This window comes from Schistocerca americana, chromosome 2 (assembly GCF_021461395.2).
Source record: "Schistocerca americana isolate TAMUIC-IGC-003095 chromosome 2, iqSchAmer2.1, whole genome shotgun sequence".
In the NCBI taxonomy this organism is placed as follows: Eukaryota; Metazoa; Arthropoda; class Insecta; order Orthoptera; family Acrididae; genus Schistocerca; species Schistocerca americana.
Window position 1 is genome coordinate 195,734,442 of NC_060120.1, and position 24,377 is coordinate 195,758,818.

At 40.6% G+C, this 24,377-nt stretch overlaps 1 protein-coding gene and 1 pseudogene across 1 annotated transcript in view; one reads left to right on the plus strand and one right to left on the minus strand.

The window, feature by feature from the left end:
* Nucleotides 1-1,551: 1,551 nt before the first annotated feature.
* Nucleotides 1,552-1,669, plus strand: LOC124597463 (annotated as a pseudogene).
* Nucleotides 1,670-5,642: 3,973 nt separating this feature from the next.
* LOC124594378 (esterase E4-like) overlaps nucleotides 5,643-24,377 on the minus strand; it is a 115,023-nt gene continuing 96,288 nt past the window's right edge. Inside the window, exon 10 of the mRNA XM_047132747.1 lies at nucleotides 5,643-6,395. Within this exon, the coding sequence (XP_046988703.1) occupies nucleotides 6,200-6,395 (196 nt within the window). The 3' untranslated portion in view covers nucleotides 5,643-6,199. The remainder of the gene's footprint in view (nucleotides 6,396-24,377) is intronic.

The window sequence follows — 24,377 nt, forward strand, 5'->3', positions numbered from 1 at the left end:
ACGAGGGGAATGCTCCTCTGTGGTCTGATGGTGGGGCTTTGGAAAGTCATGGGTGACTGGAGAGATAAGGCCAAGAGGTATGTTTTTGTACAAGGTTGAAGGCGTCAATGAGATACTCGGCGTATTTCGGGAGGGATTGCTCACCACTACAGATGCAACAGCCATGGGTGGCCAGGCTATATGGAAGGGACTGCTTGGTATGGAATGGGTGGCAACTGTCAAAGTGGAGGTATTGCTGGTGGTTGGTACCAATGTAGCTATCTTTGAGGTGGAGGTCAACATCAAGGAAGGTGGCTTGTTGAGTTGAATAGGGCCAGGTGAAGCGAATGGGGGAGAAGGTGTTGAGGTTCTGCAGGAATGTGGATAGGGTATCCTCACCCTCGATCCATATCATGAAGATGTCATCACTGAATCTGAACTAAGTGAGGGGCTTGGGATTCTGGGTGTTTAGGAAGGTTTCCTCTAGATGGCTCATGAATAGATTGGCAAAGGATGACGCCATGCATAGTCATACACTGTATTTGTTTGTAGACAGTGCCTTCAAAGGAGACGTAATCATGAGTGAGGATATAGTTGGTCATGGCAATTAGGAAGGAGGTTGTAGGTTTGGCATCTGTCAGGTGTTGGGAAAGATAGTGTTGTATAGCAGCAAGGCCTTGGGGATTGGGGATGTTAGTGTATAGGGAGGTGGCATCAGTAGTGATGAGCAGTTGACATTTACAAATGAAACCATGCAAAATTCAGCCACAGCAAGCACTTCATAAAGGTGACAAACAACAACATGTGGAGTTCTGTAATTTAGTTCTTGGCCAGATAGAGGATGACAGTTTTCTTCCATGCCTAGTGTTTAGTGATGAGGCAACATTCCATTTAAATGGAAAGGTGAACCGTCATAATGTGAGAATATGGGGTATGGAACAACCACATGAAGTTGTACAACATGAGACGGACTCTCCAAAATTTAATGTGGTTTGAGCAGTTTCTCAGGAGAATGTGTATAGTCCATTTTTCTTTGCTGAGAACACTGTCACAGGAAGCACATATCTTGATATGCTTGAGAACTTTCTTTTCTCACAGTTAGAGACTGATTCAAACAACAACTCATTTATCAACAGGATGGGCACCGCCGTGCTGGCATCTGGAAGTGCAGGAATTTTTAAAGCAAAGGATTACTTACCAATGGATTGGTCACACTGGACCAAATGATTCAGCCTTACATTACTGGCCTCCAAGGTCAGTGGACCTGACTGTATATGATTATTTCCTGTGGGGGTTTACAAAAGACTGTTTATGTGCCTCCGTTACCCCGTGGAAGCTGTAACTCAAAACATGCTTGTTGCAGTGTAGGAACAATTTGAATACTGCATTGACATATGTTGTGCATCTCAAGGGGGGAGGGGTGACATATTGAACACCTATGAAAAGGTATAAAAAAACTTTTTGAGTTTTCTGTCCATCGAAAACCAAAATTCAATGCATATGTTTATTAGTTTCAGAAATATAGACATGCCAAATCAGATGACTCTTTTTGATCCACCCTGTACATTTCCTGGCAACAGCCTTACCGCAGTGGATACACCGGTTCCCATCAGATCACTGAAGTTAAGCACTGTCGGGCATGGCCGGCACTGGGATGGGTGACAATCCAGGTTGCCATGTGCTGTTGCCAATTGAGGAGTTACTTGACCTAATAGCAGCAGCTCCGGTCAAAGAAAACCATCATAATGACCGGCAGAACAGTGTGCTGACCACATACCCATCATCATATCTGCATCCTCAGCTGACAATGACATGGCGGTCAGATGGTCCCAATGGGCCACTTGTGGCCTGAAGACAGAGTGCTGTACATTTCCTACAACAATGATGTGTATTACTAACTACTTTTTAAGTGAAATGACTGAACTATTGATTTTGCTGTTAACTGCATATGTCTGATCTTTTAATTATTATGTTTATTTACAAAGAAAAAATTATAGTAATAATGAGAGTTATGGATAGGTGGGAGAACCAGAATTACTGTTTCTACAGTCAAGCATTCATTATTTTTATGTTAGAGCAGGATAGTCATCCAATTTAATGTAAATAAATGATATACTGAACATCTTTGTCTAAATTTATGTCATTCATACTCTGAGGTACATTTAATCAAATACTGAAAAAAGAAGAGAAGTTTTTTGGGATGCCAGGCAATGTACAGTTAAGAATCATGTCACATGCACTGTTGGTGATGTTGAGAGCTTTTGCAAGGATTAGTTTTTGATTAGATGTATAATGTTAGACCAATGAAGTAACGATAGTTTATTTTGAGACGATGTAATTATGATGAAGATTGTGGTGTACTGTGGGAGATTATGAAATATTTTGAGAGGAATATGAAGATGAACTTATGGTTTGGGACTAATAATCAGACGATGTAGTGAATTACATCCAAGGAATCATACTGCAATATGCTTATAATGAAGTATAAGTAATTTTGGAAAGTGATTAAGAGTATATTGGATGAGAAGACAGAATGAAAAGTGTATGACCTATTAGTCTCTTAGATGAGAAATGGTAGAAATGCTTAGTTTAAGCTGATAACTTTGTTTTGAGTAGAAATAAACAAGATAATCATCAGTGGTAAACAACTAAACAGTTAGTACAAAACGAGTACTATTCAGAACATAATAACGAACTTGTTGCTCTATTTGGGGGGGGGGGGGGGGGGGGGGGGGAAGGGGCATTAAAACTAGTGTGTGGATAGATGAGAAATCTACTCAACAATCACTGGCAGGGGAACACACACATAAAAGGATTTAATTTAACTTCTACATGCTTTCTGAGCCAGTGTGTGACGAAGAAAGCTGGGATATTTTTACTTCCCCTCTTGTTTTGCTGTCTGCCTCCTTAAATTCGTTTTTTCACTTCTAACTAATTACCATTAATATACGTGTATATAATCTGCTTTTTCATAAAAGAGAAAGACTGGCCCTCAGTTTTAAAGAATTTAACACCAGATCCAATTTTGTGCCTAGTTTTCTGTATATAATTCATTTTCTAATTTATTTTGACTATTACTAGTTAGTATATTTTATTGTAGGGTGAAATCAGTAATTGTTTCTAACTTAAATTCTATTGTTGACGTATAAACAAATATAAATTCTGTACGATTTATAAACATTTGGGAGACGAAACAATAGCATTCTTAAAGGATTTATTTGGCTCTATTCAAAAACATGTTAGAAAAGCCAGCACTCAATTAATTCCAAAGTAATTAACAGTTTTGTCAAAAGTATTGTTTGCATAACTGTATATTTTAAATTCAAGATTTAAACAAATAATGCAGCCTAACTCTTGTAGTAGAAGAAACTGTTAAAAAGATGGAATTTTTTTGATGTATTCAGTTAATTTAATGAGTTAAGTTTTAATTGTAATTTCTGTAAATTAAACTTCAAACAATGTGTAGTTTCAGCACCTATTATTGTGAGGATACGTAAGGGTCCAATTGTTGGTCACAAGACAGTCAGTCCACGGCAGAGTTTCAGATGAGGAACCTGTGTTGGTTAGATCAACAACTATGCATCCGTGAAATAAGTGTAACACAATTAGGCCATGTGTAAAATCAATGGCAGTGTTTCCTCCATATGTACCTGGCTATTCTTCAAGAAATGTGAACTTTTTGGTTAGGTTTTTACTGCTCATCGATGTTCAACAGGAAACTATTGTAGTAGTATGTGGATGTTCACCTGCAACCTATTAATGAGGCTTATCGAAGGTTAATCTATAGTGCACTGGCCATATAATTGTGTATTATTGGGGGGTTGTGAGCAGTGAAAGTAAAAGACTGTGAAATGCAACTGTGCATCTGTCATCTGCATTATTTACGGTAGTCAGTGTCCAAATTACAAACCCCATTTTTCAGCCAGTATAGCAACACAGTATGTTGACACTGAGGACAATAAACAAAATAAATAAAGCAGGCGACTGCTACAAGTGGTTTCTTCTTCTGACAGAAGAGCTGCAGGGGAAGGAAGAGGCATGAAGGAAAAGGACTGCAGAGCTTTAGGGAAAGGGATACAGTTCACTTACAAATCTGTGAAGATTCTACTTCAGCCCCAAGTACAACATAATTTTAGATGCAGGAACATATATCCTGTAGCTTTGATCACTGCTGTGAAAATTAATTTTCTAACTTTTTTGTAGCGATGGTTAAACTGTCATGTAGCTGATACAAAATATATATAATTAAGGTCAGGCTGGCCAACAATCCCTTCACAGCAGATGCACATTACATTTGAACTCTTGCAGTAATCAGTGCAATGCCATGAGTAATGAGAATAATGGGCAGGGGTACTACATCAGTAATGTGTGGATAAGTTGAGAATTTCTAGAGCAGTCCATTGCAGTTGCGATGACTACTGTGTTTGGATGGCTTAGTGATTAGAGGATCTGCCTAGTGAGCAGGAGACCTGGGTTTGAATCCCAGTCCGGCACAAATTTTCAACTTTTCCCATTGATGCAAATCAATGCCCACTAGCAGCTAAATGTCTTGATATGAAAGAGAATGTATAAAGTTGATATACTTTACTACAAGAGATGATGGAGTAAACTGGACTGAGCTGGTGAAATCAGTGACACATCCATTTGAAGTGTGAAAGGTAATGGGCCTTGCAACAATGAAGTTTACCTAATAATGGACTATCAAATTTGTCAAAAAATTAGAAAATAACTTTTCACATTTTCGCCAGAAATACAGGTTGACACAGAATAATGGGAGTGTTTAAAATGAGTAGTGGCAGCCACGGCCAGGTTGCAGCACTGCAGGTTTGTGTCACTTGGTGAGTAAACAGTTTGCCATTTCAGTAGTCATGGATCAGTGGAACAGACAACAGTGTGCATTAGCCATAAAAATGTTTTATAAAAACATTGAGAGTTTGGTAGCATCGCAGAGGGAGTTTTGATGTTTTTATAATTCAGGACATCAAGATGCCATTCTGTCAAAACACGTGATAAAATATTGGATTAATAACTTTGAAGAGACTGGATCTGCCCTCAAGAAGAAACCAACAGGATGACCAAGAAGTGTGCGTTCTCCAGTGAACATTGATGTATGCGAGTCTGTCTTATGGAGTCAATGGCGTTCAACTCATAAGCAAGCAGCAGGGATTGGAATTGTCCCGGGAGAGTGTCCGCAAAATTTGGGATTTAATTCACGGTGTCCCAGCTGAGATGTTGCAGCATTCAATGAGGAATCTCAACAGCAGATTTCACGAATGTATTCATACAGCAGGACGCCATCTAAAGGACATAATTTTTAAAAATGATAAATGCCATCAATGTTTCGTAAATGGCAAAGTTGTAAGGTTTCAATAACTATGAATGCAATTTCTTTCCATCATCACTTCTAGTTTTATTTGATTGTGGAAATGTGCCCATTTTTCTGTGTCACCCTGTAGGTGATTCAATTCAAATCATTGTGTAGATGTTCTGAAATTTTGTTAATGCAATATGATAATGATAGATTTAAAGAATTTAAAATTCCTATGGTAGATAAGAATGAAATAATTCACTAACTGTGCAATTTTACATTAGTTAAATATTATTAGATCACACACACACACACACACACACACACACACACAAACAAACATTGAAAAACAGTATTTGCATGTAGAAATAATTTATTTCATAAAAAAATTTTATCATTTATTCCAAATGAAACGTTGGTTGTTCCATTATGTTGATGTCAGAATTTTGCTCACATTTCATGCATGCAAAATTCTTAGGGGGTTGTTGCAATGGAAATGGTTGCTGTTACATTTTCATTTACTAGTAAAGAATGTAATAAAAGTAAAAAAAGGCCTGTAACTTTTCATTTACAAGCATACATGTCACAAAACTGAATCCTTGAATCACGCCTTCTATCAACTGTGCCAACTAAGAGAATGTCAAGTAATTTTTTTTTGTTCCTCAAGGTGTAGACAAACATTTGCATCAACCAGTTTACTCTTCAAGCCAGGTTTTCTGAACAGTACTGTAATTATGTTAACATTGTGTTAATTATGCAGTACCTTAGTAGGTACAGGCAGAATTAAATTATTACATCTCTTTCAAATTAAAGTGTGAACTATGTTCTAGTAAATTTCTGGCTTCATTCTAGAATCCTGCAATTTCTAAATTAACAGCAATCTTCATTGTGATGATCGTAGTGAAGATAGTCTTATCCAGCCCTGCGCGTAGTCCATGATGAAATGTTTGTCACTGGAAAGAGCCTCTCCAGCAGCTGCATGCGGTCTTTCTGGTAGAAGCCTTGCCTCATAGCCAACTGTGAGCCTATCTCTAAGTACCGTGGGGTGCGGGGCTTAAGGGCCTGCCAGTCGACATTAAGCAGATCTGTCTTCTCTGATGTAGGATTCCTGCAACAATAAAAAGAACAGATTAATGACCTACAGTGCATTCTGTGCTTTGTTTTGTTTACAATAAAAGTGGAATTCACTCTTCCCAGCTCATATTTATCAAGACTTTCCTGATTGTGATCAGTCCTGCAGGACTGGAAAAAGAGCACAGTTCACTCTTGTTTACAAAAAAGATAAAAGAACAGATACAGAAAATTATACAAACATCACCATTGCCCATCTGTCAGCATATGCTAAACTCAAACATTATGATAGTCCTAGAGGCAAACCAATTTTTCCCAAAAACCCAACATGAATTTTCGGGAAGAACCACTTGTGTGAAACACAGCTTGGCGATATCTCATTAACAGTAGATGTGAGTGAACACTTAGATACCATATCCCTACCATATTCCTAGATTTTGATACTGTTCCACACCATTGACGATAAACAAAGACATGATCATACGTATCTTCACATATAGTGACTGGCATAATGAATATTTGACTAATAGCAACCTATACATTATACTGGGAAGTGAAAGCTCAACAGAAAGTGTAATAAAGCGTCAAATGCACTTAGTATCCATGAAAAATTTGTCACATATGATCAGTTGCACAGTAAAATTTTTCCCTGTTGATGATGTTGTGGTAGCCATACCACAGAATCATAAGGAGGGCAGCAACCATGTTTTGCCCGAGAGCACCAATTTAGTGTTAGGCCTTGGAAATGGTGCAGTCCCCACAGGCTCGGAAGAGACAAAAGCAAAATCCAGTGCAAGGCAGACCTCTGTGCCTTGTGGATGTTTACAGTGACCCTGATTTTGTCAGCAGTGACCCACGTAGGTCAAGTACAACACATGCTCTTCACTGATCCATCTGCAAGTTTAAACACGTGTTAATCATTCGTTCAATCCCGTCATGTCCACAAATTAAATGGTGGCCCATGAGACTAGAGGTAATTTGCAAGTTTGGCCAGACACACATCCTTTCTCCTTCTGCAGCTGCCAGGCCACACTATGCGCTCGATCACTGAGGAGTGTGCGCCCTCCAGGATCAGTGGTCAGGCTATTAACTGCAGTCACATAACTGCACATTGTGAACATTTCAGACAATATTTCTGCAAGTTTTCTAGTATACCAACTGTTGTCAATAAATATGTTATTATGTAATCATGTCTCTGATCAATTACTGTCGCCTGAGCCTGCAGCCTGAACTTAATGCATGGGTGCGGCAGTAAAAGCTGGCTCACAGCACGATGGACTTGAAAGCAGTAAAAACGACCAGTTACCTACTTCACTGGTCAGCCTGACATTATTTGTGGACAAAACAAATGGTGAAGGACATGATCAGTGGAAGTGATGTGGAACTGCAAGTGGACTCCTGGACAAATGTTTCTGTGCTTTCCCCTAAATGTGTGCGTATGTGTTTGAATACTGAACATTAATTTTTTTGTGTGTGCATGTTTTCTTCATGTGTGTCAAGTTACCATAAGTATGTGTTTTACCCTGTGTGTGAATACTTAGCTATTGCATTATGATGACTATGGAGGAACTCCAATAGACAATAGAAGAATTACAGCATGCATTAGGTTCCTGGAGAGCTAGCTACAGACATGGCCCACACGCATGGCATCAGCTCACCGGAAGCCAACTCATGAAAATTTGCACAAGCAAAACAGCACCACACCAATGCCACTCGCCATTCCTGGGACGGCAGCTAGCACAGGATGCATCTCGATTAGTCTGCCCCCCTTTTGGCCCGGCGAACCATTCATGTGGTTTAGCCAAGTGGAAACGGTTTTTCTAAGTAACAAGATTACTTGCAGGCTCACCAAATTTAGACAAATCATGAGCCAGCTCAATCAAAACTATGTGGCCAAAATGCAGGTCATAATCACTGCGCCACCGATGTAGTCCTCGTATAAACAGATGAAGGAGGAATTTATCCAATGGATTTCGTCATCCAAAGAACAACAGATGCACCAATTGCTGCATCATGAGGTGTGCAGTGACCTTCTCAGTTCCTGTGACACCTGCACAGCCTCGCACAGCCAGATATTGTCCTGAATTCACTGTTGCACATTATCTGGTCATGCAGCCTCCCTACACAGGTGCAAGTGGTAATAGCCATGCAGACAGATATGCATCTGGATGCCACTGCAAACTTGGCCAATTGAGTACACGAAGTACTGGCAACAGTGCTTAGTATCACGGCTGCGGCAGCCTACAACACGATACACTGCAGCAACAGCCATTTTAACAGTTCCCTCTTGATAGTGGAACCACCTCCGAGCAGTTACTGTTGGTACCCTGCCCATTTTGGTAACAAAGTGACCAAATGTCATTCACCATGCTCACACTCAAATGCCATCTGCGACCAGTCCTGGACACACCCATCTGCAGTGCAGTATCAAAGCATCTGTTTGTAGTGGAGGCCATTCAAATGGCTCTGAGCACTATGGGACTTAACATCTGAGGTCATTAGTCCCCAGTGGAGGCCACAGGTACCTGGTTGACACTGATTCAGATTTATCCATTTTCCCTTGGCCAATGCTAAGAGACTGTAGGAAGGCTAAAATTCTGATTCTCATGGCAGCAAACAATTCTGCCACAAAACATACAGTGTTCATCACTGGAATGTGGACCTTGGACTGCACTGCACATTTGTGTGGAGATTCACTATGACTGGTGTCAACGAACTGATCCTGGGTGTTCCTAGCCACTACAAGATGCTTACTGACATCACAAATGCACAACGAAGCAAAGACTGTGTTTGAGGCCATGCTTCAAGTGTCAAGCAGTCCGTGGTCTTCTGCTGTAAATTTCTTACCAAAAAAGGAAAATTCATGGCTCTCATGTGGGGACTACTGTGCACTGAATTCAGATTCCTGTTGCACTGGAAGACGTACAAAAAATGGTGACTGTCATCCCATTTGGGCTTTTCAAGAACATTTATACAATGTTCAGCCTTTGGAGTGCTGCCCAGACTTAGCAGCATTTCCTGCGGGAGGAGGGAGGGGGGGGGGGGGATTTGCAAGGCCTCCCACGACGTTTTGCATACCTTGATGACATCCTCATGTTCTCACATTTGCCTCAGCTCCACCACAGCCACCTAATGACCATCTTTCAGCACTTTAGTGAGGCTGGCATTGTTATAAACCTGTTGAAATGCGTATTCAGGATAATGAGATTGAAATGGGCATCTAATCACCCCTACCAGATTCAAGCCTCTACTGTAGAAGATACAGGCAATCCTGAATATGCCACACCCACAGACGCACAAAAGTATCCGCCAGTACCTCAGTGTGATCAACTTTTACTGGCACCATTTGCATAACTGCTGAGGTGCTGGAATGCCTGAGTGCAGAACTATGTTTGTGGCCCCATTGCTAAAGGAAGGGTTCTCATTACCTGGACAGACGCAATGGAACAAAGCTTTGCCGAGTCCAAATGGAGCCTCACTGGACGATGCTGCTTACCCGCCCCCCCCCCCCCCCCCCCCCAAAAAAAAAAAAAAAACACAATGCACAGTTAGTTGCAGTTAAAGATGCCAGCCAGACTGCTGTGGGTGCAGCACTCCCCAACAGTGCACCGGCTGCAGTTGGCAGCCACTTTGTTTCTTTTCATGCACGTTATCAGCATCACAGTGCTCATGGAGTGTGTACGTTCATCAGAAGACACCCGCCCTTTCATTACTTTCATCAGCCACAAGCTGTTGTTATCATCTGTTCACCACACTAACTATAATAGCTAGAGTACATGCTGCAGTTCACCAAGGACATTTGCCACATTTCTGGGGTGGAAAATGTCATTGCTGACTGCTTGTCTGTGATTGTGCTGTTATCTCCTCTCCTGTGATCTTTCAGGATATCACCAAAGAACAGGAGAGTGGTGAACAATTGGACAGTGGTTTTCAACTGGATATATTTAATGCTGTGTTACATGCACATACACTGAGTGATAATGCGAGGTGACAGCTTTATAGGCACATTTAACTTGGACAGTACTGGCTAGCCAGTGGTTCCAACTAACCTGCAATGACGTGAACATTTTCCTGAAACACCAACATTCAAGGACAAACTGAAAGAATAGCTAATACAAAAGTCATTCTATTCAATTAATGAATTTTTTTGTGCATAGGAACAAATTTTTATTATACAACTGAGTTAGCATTTCAATGTAAACATAAATGTAAACTATTTGTTGCTGTAGTGTTATATTGTTGCTCAAATATTTTGATACTGTTAATCTGAATGTGTACACATAATATTAATTATCATGTATGTTATATGTTTTTATTTCTGCTAGTGTTCCATGTTGTTACTATGAATCTTGTCATGAATTAACCATACTGTGCTCTGCTGTATTGTTAATGTTGCAAAAATACTGACTAGTTCCATATCCTTGCAATCCATTGCTATCAGGATCAACAGAACTCACAATAAAATAAATAAGTAATAAATAAATAGAGATGAGCAGAGAAACAATATAGCTTCAAATGTCATTTAATTTTTAAAGAGAATGAAAGAACATTCAGCAAAACTCCAGCACTACCACATGCTTCTTGGGTGACCAAATGGAAAGCATAAAATGCTCTCATTCTCCAACTTAACATAGTATTCTAATTACAAATAAGAGGGATCACAATTTCCTAACTTAAATACAGAGATCTGCAAAAGCATACTGGACAGATTTCACCATATTCTTGAATAATGAAGCCACTGAAGGTATTGAATACAGTCAGTCATCTGGTAATCTCATGGCTCCTTCCTTATCTCAGAGAAATACATTTCATTTCAGGAACTGTCATCTGCTATGCTGATAACAAGTCAGTCAACAACAGAATCCATGAAACCACTCAGGCAACACATTTTCTCCTCTTCTTTTATGATGTGCCATTCTATACTCTGTCAGGAATCAGCAGTGACATGTGAAAAAGCTGCCTGGTTTAGTACCAGTATGTCTGACAGCTTAACAGTGTTGTTATTTCTTGTGACAAATCCCATAACTTGGCTCCAGAATCAGTTCTGTTTGGTTCATATTGTAATGGTACAGTGGCAAATATAAAAATGAAGCATTTGTAAGGTGTGCTCGATGCTAGGAAAATGATTGTTTTTCATGTTTCTGTGACACTTATCACTGTGGTTTGTGTGAGACTACATCTGTCGTATAAAACAATGGACATAGTTCAAATAAAGTGTGTGTAGTTTTACATTTTTGTCTTAAAAATTAAATTGTTATGTTTTCTTAATTTAAGCAACCTTTAATTATAATCTTTCATAAAATATTGACAATTAAGAATTTATATTTGAAACAAAAACAAGAATTTTGTGCACACTATGTAATTAGAAACAAGAAGATGTGCGTTATTCATAAAAAAATGATGATGAATTTTACGATTACAAGATATAGGTATTTCAAATTGAATGAAAAGAAAAAGGATGACAAAGGTGAGCCTTGCAGCTGTGATGCAGGAACTGCACCAGGTTACCAATCTACTACACTACCAATTCCACTATGTGTCCAGTGTGTGTTTCTATCTCAACTGTATCAAAGACAGTTCCTTGGAAAATTGCAAAGCCAATTTTTTCTGTAAATTTATGAAAAACATTGAGAACTACCTATTTCTCAGCACTTTTGAACAATGTACCACACATGTATTTCACTACAGAGCAGGGAGCAGGTTCATCTGTTTTCATACTGCATATTAACAGTGTGGCAGAGCACAACAGTGCAGAAACTGTAATTGTAAATGAGTTTTGCAATATAAACTACATAGCTAAAGCATGATTAAGAAAAACATTCATGGAAGTTAATACATTAGAATATCTTAAAGTTCCATTTAATGTAACCTAGTAATAAGATATCTAATGCATAAGTAGGATCTACTTTCAAGAGGATAACACCACCAGTGTACGTGTGCCATGGCTTCTGACAGATCATCATGTTTGTGTTTGTTTACATCAGATTTATTCTTATGATGAACAGAGTATAATGCCCATTCCCACTTCCTCCTGCAAAATTTTGTGCAATGTTTTGACAGGCGCACATTGCCCATTCCTCCCATGGAAATTCCAGTGTAATGCAGTCAACTGCATCCAAGGCAAAAGGTTTCTACTGAAAACAGTGTGCGCTGTTTATGCACATTGCCAGACTGTGTGGTGTGAGGATACTTCAAACAGCAAGCTACCCCTCAGCATCTAAAGACGTGGTCAACTAGCTCCATCAGGCATTGCCTGAATGCAGGCACTTCTGCTTGTACTCCTCAGCCTGTGATTAACACTAAAGTTCGAGATCGACGTTTCATCAGCAGACCTAATCTATTGTCAATATGTTGCCATCCCTGGTAAATTCATGGAGGAGGCACTACCACAGGATGCCTTGGTCTCACAACTGGCAGAACATCTGTGCAGTCACATGGACAGTCTGTGACAGCATGCACTGATGTGCCATGGCCAGTGGCGTAGCATGAGGGGAGACTTTGAGACGTAGCCTCGCCTGTTTTCGTGTTCAAAAAAGATGCAATAGTAAGTCGCAACAAAAATATAAAAAACTTTCTGCTAAGAGCTCTAAATGTGAGAAGACATCGATTTTGTAGCCCGCGCCGCACCCTGAGTATTGGTGTATTTACCTGCTTGAGACTCGACTGCTCTTAGTCTCTGCCTCCCTACCCTTACCTGGCTGTGTTAGTGGCATTCTCGGCTCCCCTCCACTTTCCCTCTTCCACGAAGGCTGGGGCTCTACACTTGCTAGCAGGTATCGAGACTAGTCTCTGCCACTTCTATGCTGGCTTTTAACATGGAAGTGAACAGTCGCGCGGTTTTTCTTCTTAGTCATTCTTGTGGGATTTTAGTGCATATTTTCATTGTGTTGCCACCATGAGTGAGCCAGCAACTGAACATCTTGTAGAATTTTTATTAAAGACGCCTTTTTCTACATTAATGCACCGTACGAAAAAAAGTGCGAATTGAAGGACAAACGACCTACTCCTATACTCAGTGTAGTTTTAAGTGAAGCCACACGAAAATGCACTTTTCAGACAGCCTGGTATGAAAAGTATACTTGGCTGACTGCGAATGCAGTTAATAACAGATTACATAGTTATATATGTCTTCTGTTTGGTGGTGAAAACGAATGGTGCAATAAGGACATTTATACAATAAGGAACTTTGACAGGAAAGCACCAAAGCATCAGATATCAAAACGTCACCAGCAGAGCAATGAATCATTTCAGTTATTGGACAAAAGTAGAATTGAGCATGCCCATTCTGAAGCCACTCATCTGACAGCAACAAAATACAACGAACAAGTTGCATCCAACAGGACAGTATTGGCTTGTCTTACTCAGGCAATTGTATTTATTTGTAAACAAGAACTAGCCTTTCGCGGCCATCGAGAAGACAAATCCTCTAGCTTCAAAGGTAACTATCTGGAATTGTTAGATTTACTAGCTCAAGGAGAGCAGTTAATCTGAGACCATCTGTCATCATCTTCAACCTTTAAAGGAACTTCTCCAGATATACAGAATGATGTAATAGAAATGATAACGCTGGCAGTTAATGAGAAAATAAAATCTGAAATTCAGAACTGTGATTTCATTTCAATTCAGGCTGATGAAACATTAGATGTGTCATGCAAGAGTCAAATAAGTATAGTATTCAGATACTGTATTGCAGACAAAATTGAGGAAAGATTCATTGAATCTTATGATGTTTCTGGAGATGAAACTGCTGCAGGTTTGTCAAACATTATTCATGCAGTATTGAAGGAATGGAATGTGGAAACAAAAGTGGTTAGTCAAACATATGATGGTGCTTCAGTAATGGCGGGCAGAGAAAGAGGACTACAACAATTCGTGAAGCAGTTCTCTCCCTATGCGGTGTTTACGCATTGTTACGCACACCAACTGAATTTGTTACTGTTACATGCTTCCAAAATCATACGAGAAGTATGCATGTTTGTAAGTGATCTTACTGCATTCCATTCGTTTTTCAGCAAATCATAAAAACGAACAGTATTGCTAACTGAGAAAGGATTTAAACTGCCACATGCAAGCAACACTCGCTGAAACTTTCGTTCCAGGGCAGTTTCAAAAATATCTAGTGATTTCTCAGAGCTATATAGTGTTTTTAATTATACAATTGATGATTCAGACTCTCAGTGGGACCAGAATCTTTGAGCTGTGCTGTGGGAATGAAACGACGGACGGATGATCCTATGTTTGTCTACTTGCTTCATTTCTACCGAGGGTACTTTGTTTATGTTGATCATATCTGTCAGTATAACTGCTTGCCACGATGAAATAAGAACTGTTTTGAGAAACTTACGACAGTTAAGAATGGAAACATTCGTTCATGAATGCATTAAATGCAGCTTGTGTTTGAATGGCAACTTATCATTTTGTAATAGTCAAAAGACATCTCTCAGGGCACTAACTTACGAGATACTGGATTTGCAAATTGTTCAGATGGAAAGAAGATTTCAAGACTTTCCTCAAATTAATTTTGTTGAACTTTTGAACGAAAAGTGTTTTTCGAACTATCAAAAAGAATGCCAAAGTTGAAACTGCATCAGTTATTAGAACAATACCCTTTTCTTTTTAACAAGAACAACTTGAAAATGAACTGTGTAACATGTATGCTGATGAGAAAAAACACTTATCTCCAAGAATCCTCTTAAAGTACATTGTCAACAATGATTTAGACTCTGTTTATGAAGAAACAACGAAGTTCCTGCTTTTGGTTTTGACCCTAACTGCAACTACAGCAAGCAGTGAATGAAGCATGAGTACTCTTAAAGGAGTGAAGAATTATTTAAGGAATTCCATGTCCAACACCCAGCTGTCGTGTTTGAGCACATTATCAATAGAAAAGACACTACTTGGAGAGCTATCCAGTGATCAGATCTTTGTAGACTGAGTTATAGACTTCTTCATGGAAAGAAAAGACAGGCACAATGCACTTGTGTACAAGAAAATATAAGTGCCTCTTCTCTTGCTGCTGGAGTTCTACAAATGTGTCATCGTTTCTTGAACAAATTAGTTATTATTATTATTTCTTTCCTTTCTCACACTTTATGTCTGGTTAAAAATGGAAAGTGACGCAGACCTTGATCAAGCGTGACTTCCTTTTAACTGTACGGTATATGTTACATAGCATTTAGGAACTTTTGGGTAATTTAACATGTATCAATAATTACAGATTTCCAAGTTGTGTATATACGTTTGGGTGTAGCTGTATTGCGTTGGTGTACTGGTGGATATTGTGTGGTATGACTCCTGTAGTTGACAGTATAAATGGTGTAATGTCAACTTTATCCTGATGCCACATGTCCTTGACTTCCTCAGCCAGTTGGATGTATTTTTCAATTTTTTCTCCTGTTTTCTTCTGTATATTTGTTGTTTTGGGTATGGATATTTCGATTAGTTGTGTTAATCTCTTCTTTTTATTGGTGAGTATTATGTCAGGTTTGTTATGTGGTGGTGTTTTATCTGTTATAATGATTCTGTTCCAGTATAATTTGTATTCATCATTCTCCAGCACATTTTGTGGTGCATACTTGTATGTGGGAATGTGTTGTTTTATTAGTTTATGTCATATGGCAATTTTGTTGATGTATTATTTTTGCTACATTGACATGTCTTCTGGTGTATTCTGTATTTGCTAGTATTGTACATCCGCTTGTGATGTGATCTACTGTTTCTATTTGTTATTTGCAAAGTCTGCATTTATCTGTTGTGGTACTGGGATCTTTAATAATATGCTTGCTGTAATATCTGGTGTTTATTGTTTGATCCTGTATTACAATCATAAATCCTTCCATCTCACTGTATATATTGCCTTTTCTTAGCCATATGTTGGATGCGTCTTGATCGATGTGTTGTTGTGTTAGATGATACCGGTGCTTGCCATGAAGTGTTTTCTTTTTCCAATTTACTTTCTTCATATCTGTTGATGTTATGTGATCTAAAGGGTTGTAGAAGTGGTTATGAAATTGCAATGGTGTAGCCGATGTATGAGGGCTATCCACAAAGTACATTATGTTTTGGAATTAAAAATAAATAAAGTAATGGAATTTTTTTTTATTATATACAGATGAAAGCCACACTTAAATACTACTTTTCTACATAGTTGCCATTTAAATTAAGGCACTTATCGTAGCAATGGACGAGCTTGGAAATTCCTTCATCGTAAAATTCGGCCGCCTGCGCCTTCAACCACATGGTTACCTCTTCTTGAACCTGTGCATCGTCATCAAAACTCTGCACAGCCAACCACTTCTTCATTGCTGGGAATAAGTGGAAGCGCTCGGTGCCAGGTGCGGATGAGGAAACAACTCCCACTTAAAAGATTCGAGAACTTCACAAGTGGCATTTGCCGTGTGGGCCCGGGCATTGTCGTGAATCAGCAAGATCTTTGAGCCCAACTTTCCCCTGTGCTTGTTTTGTATTGCTCTTCTGAGGTTGTGCAGAGTTTGGCAATACCTTTGAGAGTTTATTGTAGTGCCTCTTTCCAGGAAATCCACAAAAATCACACCTTTTCTGTCCCAAAAGACAGTCGCCACGTGGTTGAAGGCGCAGGCGGCCGAATTTTACGACGAAGGAATTTCCAAGCTCGTCCATCACTATGATAAGTGCCTTAATTTAAATGGCAACTATGTAGAAAAGTAGTATTTAAGTGTGGCTTTCATCTGTATATAATAAAAAAAATTTCCATTACTTTATTTATTTTTAATTCCAAAACATAATGTACTTTGTGGATAGCCCTCGTATTTATATGAATGATTGCTTTGTGTATTTTGCTAGTTTCTGCTCATTCTATAAAGAATTTTCTTAAATTGCCTACCTGTCCATAATGTAGGTTTTTTTATGCCGATAAATCCCCTTCCTCCTTCCTTTCTGCTTAATGTGAATCTTTCTGTTGCTGAATGTATGTGATGTATTCTATATTTGTGGCATTGTGATTGTGTAGGCGTATTGAGTGCTTCTAGGTCTGTGTTACTCCATTTCACTACTCCAAATGAGTCGGTCAATACTGGTATAGCATAAGAATTTATAGCTTTTCTCTTGTTTCTTGCTGTCAATTCTGTTTTCAGTATTTTTGTTAATCTTTGTCTATATTTTTCTTTTAGTTCTTCTTTAATATTTGTATTATCTATTCCTATTTTTTGTACGTATTCTAGATATTTATAGGCATCTGGTTTTTCTATCGCTTCTATGCAGTCGCTGTGGTCATCCAATATGTAATCTTCTTGATTAGTGTGTTTTCCCTTGATATGCTGTTTTTCTTACATATGTCTGTTCCAAACGCCATATTTATATCATTGCTGAATACTTCTGTTATCTTTAGTAATTGGTTGAGTTATTGATTTGTTGCTGCCAGTAGTTTTAAATCATCCATGTATAGCAAATGTGTGATTTTGTGTTGGTATGTTCCAGTAATATTATATCCATAATTTGTATTATTTAGCATGTTGGATAGTGGGTTCAGAGCAAGGCAGAACCAGAAAGGACTTAATGAGTCTCCTTGGTATATTCCACGCTTAATCTGTATTGGCTGTGATACGATATTATTTGAATTTGTTTGCATATTAAGTGTGGTTTTCCAATATTTCATTACTATGTTTAGGAACTGTATCAATTTAGGATCTACTTTGTATATTTCCAATATTTGTAGTAACCATGAGTGGGGTATGCTATCAAAAGCTTTTTGGTAATCAATGTATGCACAGTGTAGCGACCTTTGTTTAGTTTTAGCTTGATATGTCACTTCTGCGTCTATTATCAGTTGCTCTTTACATCCTCGTGCTCCTTTGCAACAGCCTTTTTGTTCTTCATTTATAATTTGGTTCTGTGTTGTATGTGTCATTAATTTCTATGTAATGACTGAAGTTAATATTTTGTATATTGTTGGTAGGCATGTTATGGGGCAATATTTTGCTGGGTTTGCTGTGTCTGCTTGATCTTTAGGTTTCAGATAAGTTATTCCTTGTGTAAGTGTATCAGGGACTGTCAATGGGTCTGCAATGTAACTGTTAAATAACTTATATCTAAAAACAAAGATGATGTGACTTACCAAACGAAAGCGCTGGCAGGTCAATAGACACACAAACAAACACAAACATACACACAAAATTTAAGCTTTCGCAACCAACGGTTGCTTCATCAGGAAAGAGGGAAGGAGAGGGAAAGACTAAAGGATGTGGGTTTTAAACGAGAGGGTAAGGAGTCATTCCAATCCCGGGAGCGAAAAGACTTACCTTGGGGGGAAAAAGGACGGGTATACACACGCACACACACCCATATCCAACAGCACATACACAGACACAAGCAGACATTTGTAAAGGCAAAGAGTTTCGGCAGAGATGTCAGTCGAGGCAGAAGTTCAGAGGCAAAAATGTTGTTCAAAGACAGGTGAGGTATGAGCAAGGGCAACTTGAAATTAGCGGAGGTTGAGGCCTGGCGGAAAACGAGAAGAGAGGATATACTGATGGGCAAGTTCCCATCTCCGGAGTTCTGAGAGGTTGGTGTTAGTGGGAAGTATCCAGATAACCCAGATGGTGTAACACTGTGCCAAGATGTGCTGGCCATGCACCAAGGCATGTTTAGCCACAGGGTGATCCTCATTACCAACAAACACTGTCTGCCTGTGTCCATTCATGCAAATGGACAGTTTGTTGCTGGTCATTCCCACATAGAAAGCTTCACAGTGTAGGCAGGTCAGTTGGTAAATCACGTGGGTATTTTCACACGTGGCTCTGCCTTTGATCGTGTACACCTTCCGGGTTACAGGACTGGAGTAGGTGGTGGTGGGAGGGTGCATGGGACAGGTTTTACACTGGGGGCAGTTACAAGGGTAGGAGCCAGAGGGTAGGGAAGGTGGTTTGAGGATTTCATAGGGATGAACTAAGAGGTTACGAAGGTTAGGTGGACGGCGGAAAGACACTCTTGGTGGAGTGGGGAGGATTTCATGAAGGATGGATCTCATTTCAGGGCAGGATTTGAGGAAGTCGTATCCCTGCTGGAGAGCCGCATTCAGAGTCTGATCCAGTCCCGGAAAGTATCCTGTCACAAGTGGGGCACTTTTGTGGTTCTTCTGCGGAAGGTTCTGGGTTTGAGGGGATGAGGAAGTGGCTCTGGTTATTTGCTTCTGTACCAGGTCAGAAGGGTAGTTGCAGAATGCGAAAGCTGTTTTCAGATTGTTGGTGTAATGGTTCAGGGATTCCGGACTGGAGCAGATTCATTTGCCACGAAGACCTAGGCTGTAGGGAAGGGAACGTTTGATGTGGAATGGGTCGCAGCTGTTATGATGGAGGTACTGTTGCTTGTTGGTGGGTTTGATGTGGACGGACGTGTGAAGCTTGCTATTGGACAGATGGAGGTCAACGTCAAGGAAAGTGGCATGGGATTTGGAGTAGGACCAGGTGAATCCGATGGAACCAAAGGAGTTGAGGTTGGAGAGGAAATTCTGGAGTTCTTCTTCACTGTGAGTCCAAATCATGAAGATGTCATCAACAAATCTGTACCAATCTTTGGGTTGGCAGGCCTGGGTAACCAAGAAGTCTTCCTCTAAGCGACCCATGAATAGGTTGGCGTATGAGGGGCCCATCCTGGTACCCATGGCTGTTCCCTTTAATTGTTGGTATGTCTGGCCTTCAAAAGTGAAGAAGTTGTGGGTCAGGATGAAGCTGGCTAAGGTAATGAGGAAAGAGGTTTTAAGTAGGGTGGCAGGTGATCGGCATGAAAAGAAGTGCTCCATCGCAGCGAGGCCCTGGACTTGCAGAATATTTGTGTATAAGGAAGTGGCATCAATGGTTACAAGGATGGTTTCCAGGGGTAACAGATTGGGTAAGGATTCCAGGCGTTCGAGAAAGTGGTTGGTGTCTTTGATGAAGGATGGGAGACTGCATGTAATGGGTTGAAGGTGTTGATCTACGTAGGCAGAGATATGTTCTGTGGGGGCTTGATAACCAGCTACAATGGGGTGGCCGGGACAATTGGGTTTGTGAATTTTAGGAAGAAGGTAGAAGGTAGGGGTGCGGGGTGTCAGTGGGGTCAGGTGAAAGGTTTTGTAGTGGGCCTAAGGTTCTGAGGATTCCTTGAAGCTCCGCCTGGACATCAGAAATGGGATAACCTTGGCAAACTTTGTATGTGGTGTTGTCTGAAAGCTGACGCAGTCCCTCAGCCACATACTCCCGACGATCAAGTACCACGGTCATGGAACCCTTGTCCGCCGGAAGAATGACGATGGATCGGTCAGCCTTCAGATCACAGATAGCCTGGGCTTCAGCAGTGGTGATGTCAGGAGTAGGATAAAGGTTTTTTTAAGTAGAATTGAGAGGCAACACTGGAAGTCATAAATTCCTGGAAGGTTTGGAGAGGGTGATTTTGAGGAAGGGGAGGTGGGTCCCGCTGTGACGGAGGACGGAACTGTTCCAGGCATGGTTGAATTTGGATAGTGTCTTGGGGATCTGGATCATTAGGAGTAGGATTAGGATCATTTTTCTTTGTGGCAAAGTGATATTTCCAGCAGAGAGTACGAGTGTAGGACAGTAAATCTTTGACAAGGGCTCTTTGGTTGAATCTGGGAGTGGGGCTGAAGGTGAGGCCTTTGGATAGGACAGAGGTTTCGGATTGGGAGAGAGGTTTGGAGGAAAGTTAACTACTGAATTAGGGTGTTGTGGTTCCAGATTGAGTTGATTGGAATTTTGAGGTTTTGCAGGGAGTGGAGCCGGAAGTAGGAGATTGAGTAGATGGGAGAGACTGGGTTTGTGTGCAATGAGAGGAGGTTGAGGTTTGTTGGAAAGGTTGTGAAGGGTGAGTGAGTTGCCCTTCCAGAGGTGGGAAACCAGGAGATTAGATAGTTTTTTGAGGTGGAGGGTGGCATGCTGTTCTAATTTGCGGTTGGCCTGTAGGAGGATGCCTTGACGTTGACCTCCATCTGTCCAATGGTCAGCTTCACACATCTGTCCACATCAAACCCACCAACAAGCAACAGTACCTCCATTATGACAGCTGCCACCCATTCCACATCAAACGGTCCCTTCCCTACAGCCAAGGTCTTCGTGGCAAACAAATCTGCTCCAGTCTGGAATCCCTGAACCATTACACCAACAATCTGAAAACAGCTTTCGCATCCCGCAACTACCTCCTGACCTGGTACGGAAGCAAATAACCAGAGCCAGTTCCTCATCCCCTCAAACCACGAACCTCCCACAGAAGAACCACAAAAGTGCCCCACTTGTGACAGGATACTTTCCGGGACTGGATCAGACTCTGAATGTGGCTCTCCAGCAGGGATACAACTTCCTCAAATCCTGCCCTGAAATGAGATCCATCCTTCATGAAATCCTCCCCACTCCACCAAGAGTGTCTTTCCGCCGTCCACCTAACCTTCGTAACCTCTTAGTTCATCCCTATGAAATCCTCAAACCACCTTCCCTACCCTCTGGCTCCTACCCTTGTAACTGCCCCCAGTGTAAAACCTGTCCCATGCACCCTACCACCACCACCTACTCCAGTCCTGTAACCCGGAAGGTGTACACGATCAAAGGCAGAGCCACGTGTGAAAGCACCCACGTGATTTACCAACTGACCTGACTGCACTGTGAAGCTTTCTATGTGGGAATGACCAGCAACAAACTGTCCATTTGCATGAATGGACACAGGCAGATAGTGTTTGTTGGTAATGAGGATCACACTGTGGCTAAACATGCCTTGGTGCACGGCCAGCACATCTTGGCACAGTGTTACACCGTCCGGGTTATCTGGATACTTCCCACTAACACCAACCTGTCAGAACTCCGGAGATGAGAACTTGCCCTTCAGTATATCCTCTCTTCTCATTATCCGCCAGGCTTCAACCTCCGCTAATTTCAAGTTGCCGCCGCTCATACCTCACCTGTCTTTGAACAACATCTCTGCCTCTGAACTTCTGCCTCGACTGACATCTCTGCCGAAACTCTTTGCCTTTACAAATGTCTGCTTGTGTCTGTGTATGTGCGGTTGGATATGGGTGTGTGTGCGAGTGTATACCCATCCTTTTTTCCCTCTAAGGCAAGTCTTTCCGCTCCCGGAATTGGAATGACTCCTTACCCTCTCCTTTAAAACCCACATCCTTTTGTATTTCCCTCTCCTTCCCTCTTTCCTGATGAAGCAACCGTTCGTTGCGAAAGCTTGAATTTTGTGTGTATGTTTGTGTGTCTATCGACCTGGCAGTGCTTTCGATTGGTAAGTCACATCATCATTGTTTTTAGATATATTTTCCCACGTGGAATGTTTCCCTCTATTATATCCATATTGTTAAATAATTTAGTTAGATGTGAATGTGTTGAGGTGAACTTCTTTAGCCAGAAATTTGCTATTTTATCTTTTCCAGGGGCTTTCCAATTGTGCATAGAATTAATTGCTCGGGTGACTTCATGTTGCAAAATTATCACTGCAGGCATTTGTGGTATCGTCTCATATGTGTCTGTTTCTGCTTGTATCCACAATGCTTGTCTGTTATGTTGAGCCGGGTTTGACCATATGTTGCTCCAGAAGTGTTCCATGTCTGTTATGTTTGGTGGATTGTCTATTTTAATGTGTGTGTTATCTATTGTCTGGTAAAATTTCTTTTGGTTTGTGTTGAATGTTTGGTATTATTATTAGTGGTAGTGGTAGCAGTAGTAGTAGTAGTAGTAGTAGTAGTAGTAGTAGTAGTAGTGGTGGTAATAGTAGTAGTTGTTGTTTTATTTGATGTATTTTGCTTCACTTGTTTAAATTAATGTTTATTGTACTATTTTGTCTCCCTATAATAAATGTAGAGTCTCCCCAACCCTTAAAAGCACACTACGCCACTGGCCATGGCACTGGCTGTGTGTATGTTCATGCTAATTTAGAGTGCTGGATGCATGTTGTGCATAGACACCGTACATCCAACACCTAGGGCACCCTACTCGGGACCGCACATTTCCAGCCACACATCATCACCTACCACTCCCGGACAGTGGTGCCTGTCACTGCTGTCATTAGTGGGCTGCACGTGGACACACCCACTGCACACCCAGCCAGCCACATGTGACATCATGCATCGCCGCCCAATCACTGCTGACCGGCGCAATGACAATGCACTCATGCTGACATCAGCACGAAACATGGGAGGCCCAAACTTATACTGGCCACAGATGGATCACTTTTGCTTTTCGCAGCTACAGAGCTCTCCAGGAAAGTACCATCACTAGGTGAGAGCAAGGAAAGGCAGAAAGACTAACAAATTTTCTGCTTGGTGTAATGAATGCAGCTCTCATTAAATGTGCAAAATACAAGATAATGCCTGTAACAAAAACGAAAAGGAAATGGAACCTGATAGTATCCAATACCAAGATTGGTGGTGACCATCTTGAGCAAGTCACGTGGTATGTGTTAAGGGTAATAATAAGAAACAGTACAAAATGGCTTGGTTACTTAAAATCAGTAGTAATGATGTCAAATGGAAGTTACATTTCTTGGGAAGGTTCTGTAGATGTGCAATTTGTATGAAATTGCATGCAAGACACTAGTGTGACAAATTGTAGATTGTTGTTATAGCATCTGGAGATCTTATGATGTAGGCATGAAAATAGACATGTAATGATTTCAGAAATGAACTGATAAGTTAGTCGTACAATGGTATATCCCATATGGAAGTGTAACATAACTTGAGTGGAAATTGTCGGAAAAAATGCGACATAGCTCTTGCGAAACCCTGTTTTGTAAATTTAGAGAACCTGTGTTCAAAGAATGTTGTGTGACCATTCTATTGCACCCCTGCATAAATCATGTATGGATCACAAGAATAAGATTAGAGAGATAAGGGCACATACAGAGGCATACAGACAGTCATTTTTTCCATCAACCAATGTACAAATGGCAAAGGGCAGGGAATCCCTAACATTGGTTCAATGTACCCTCCAATATGCTCTGTGAAGGATATAAGGATATACATATACAAATTTACACTCAGGAGATAACTGAAAAATAGCCT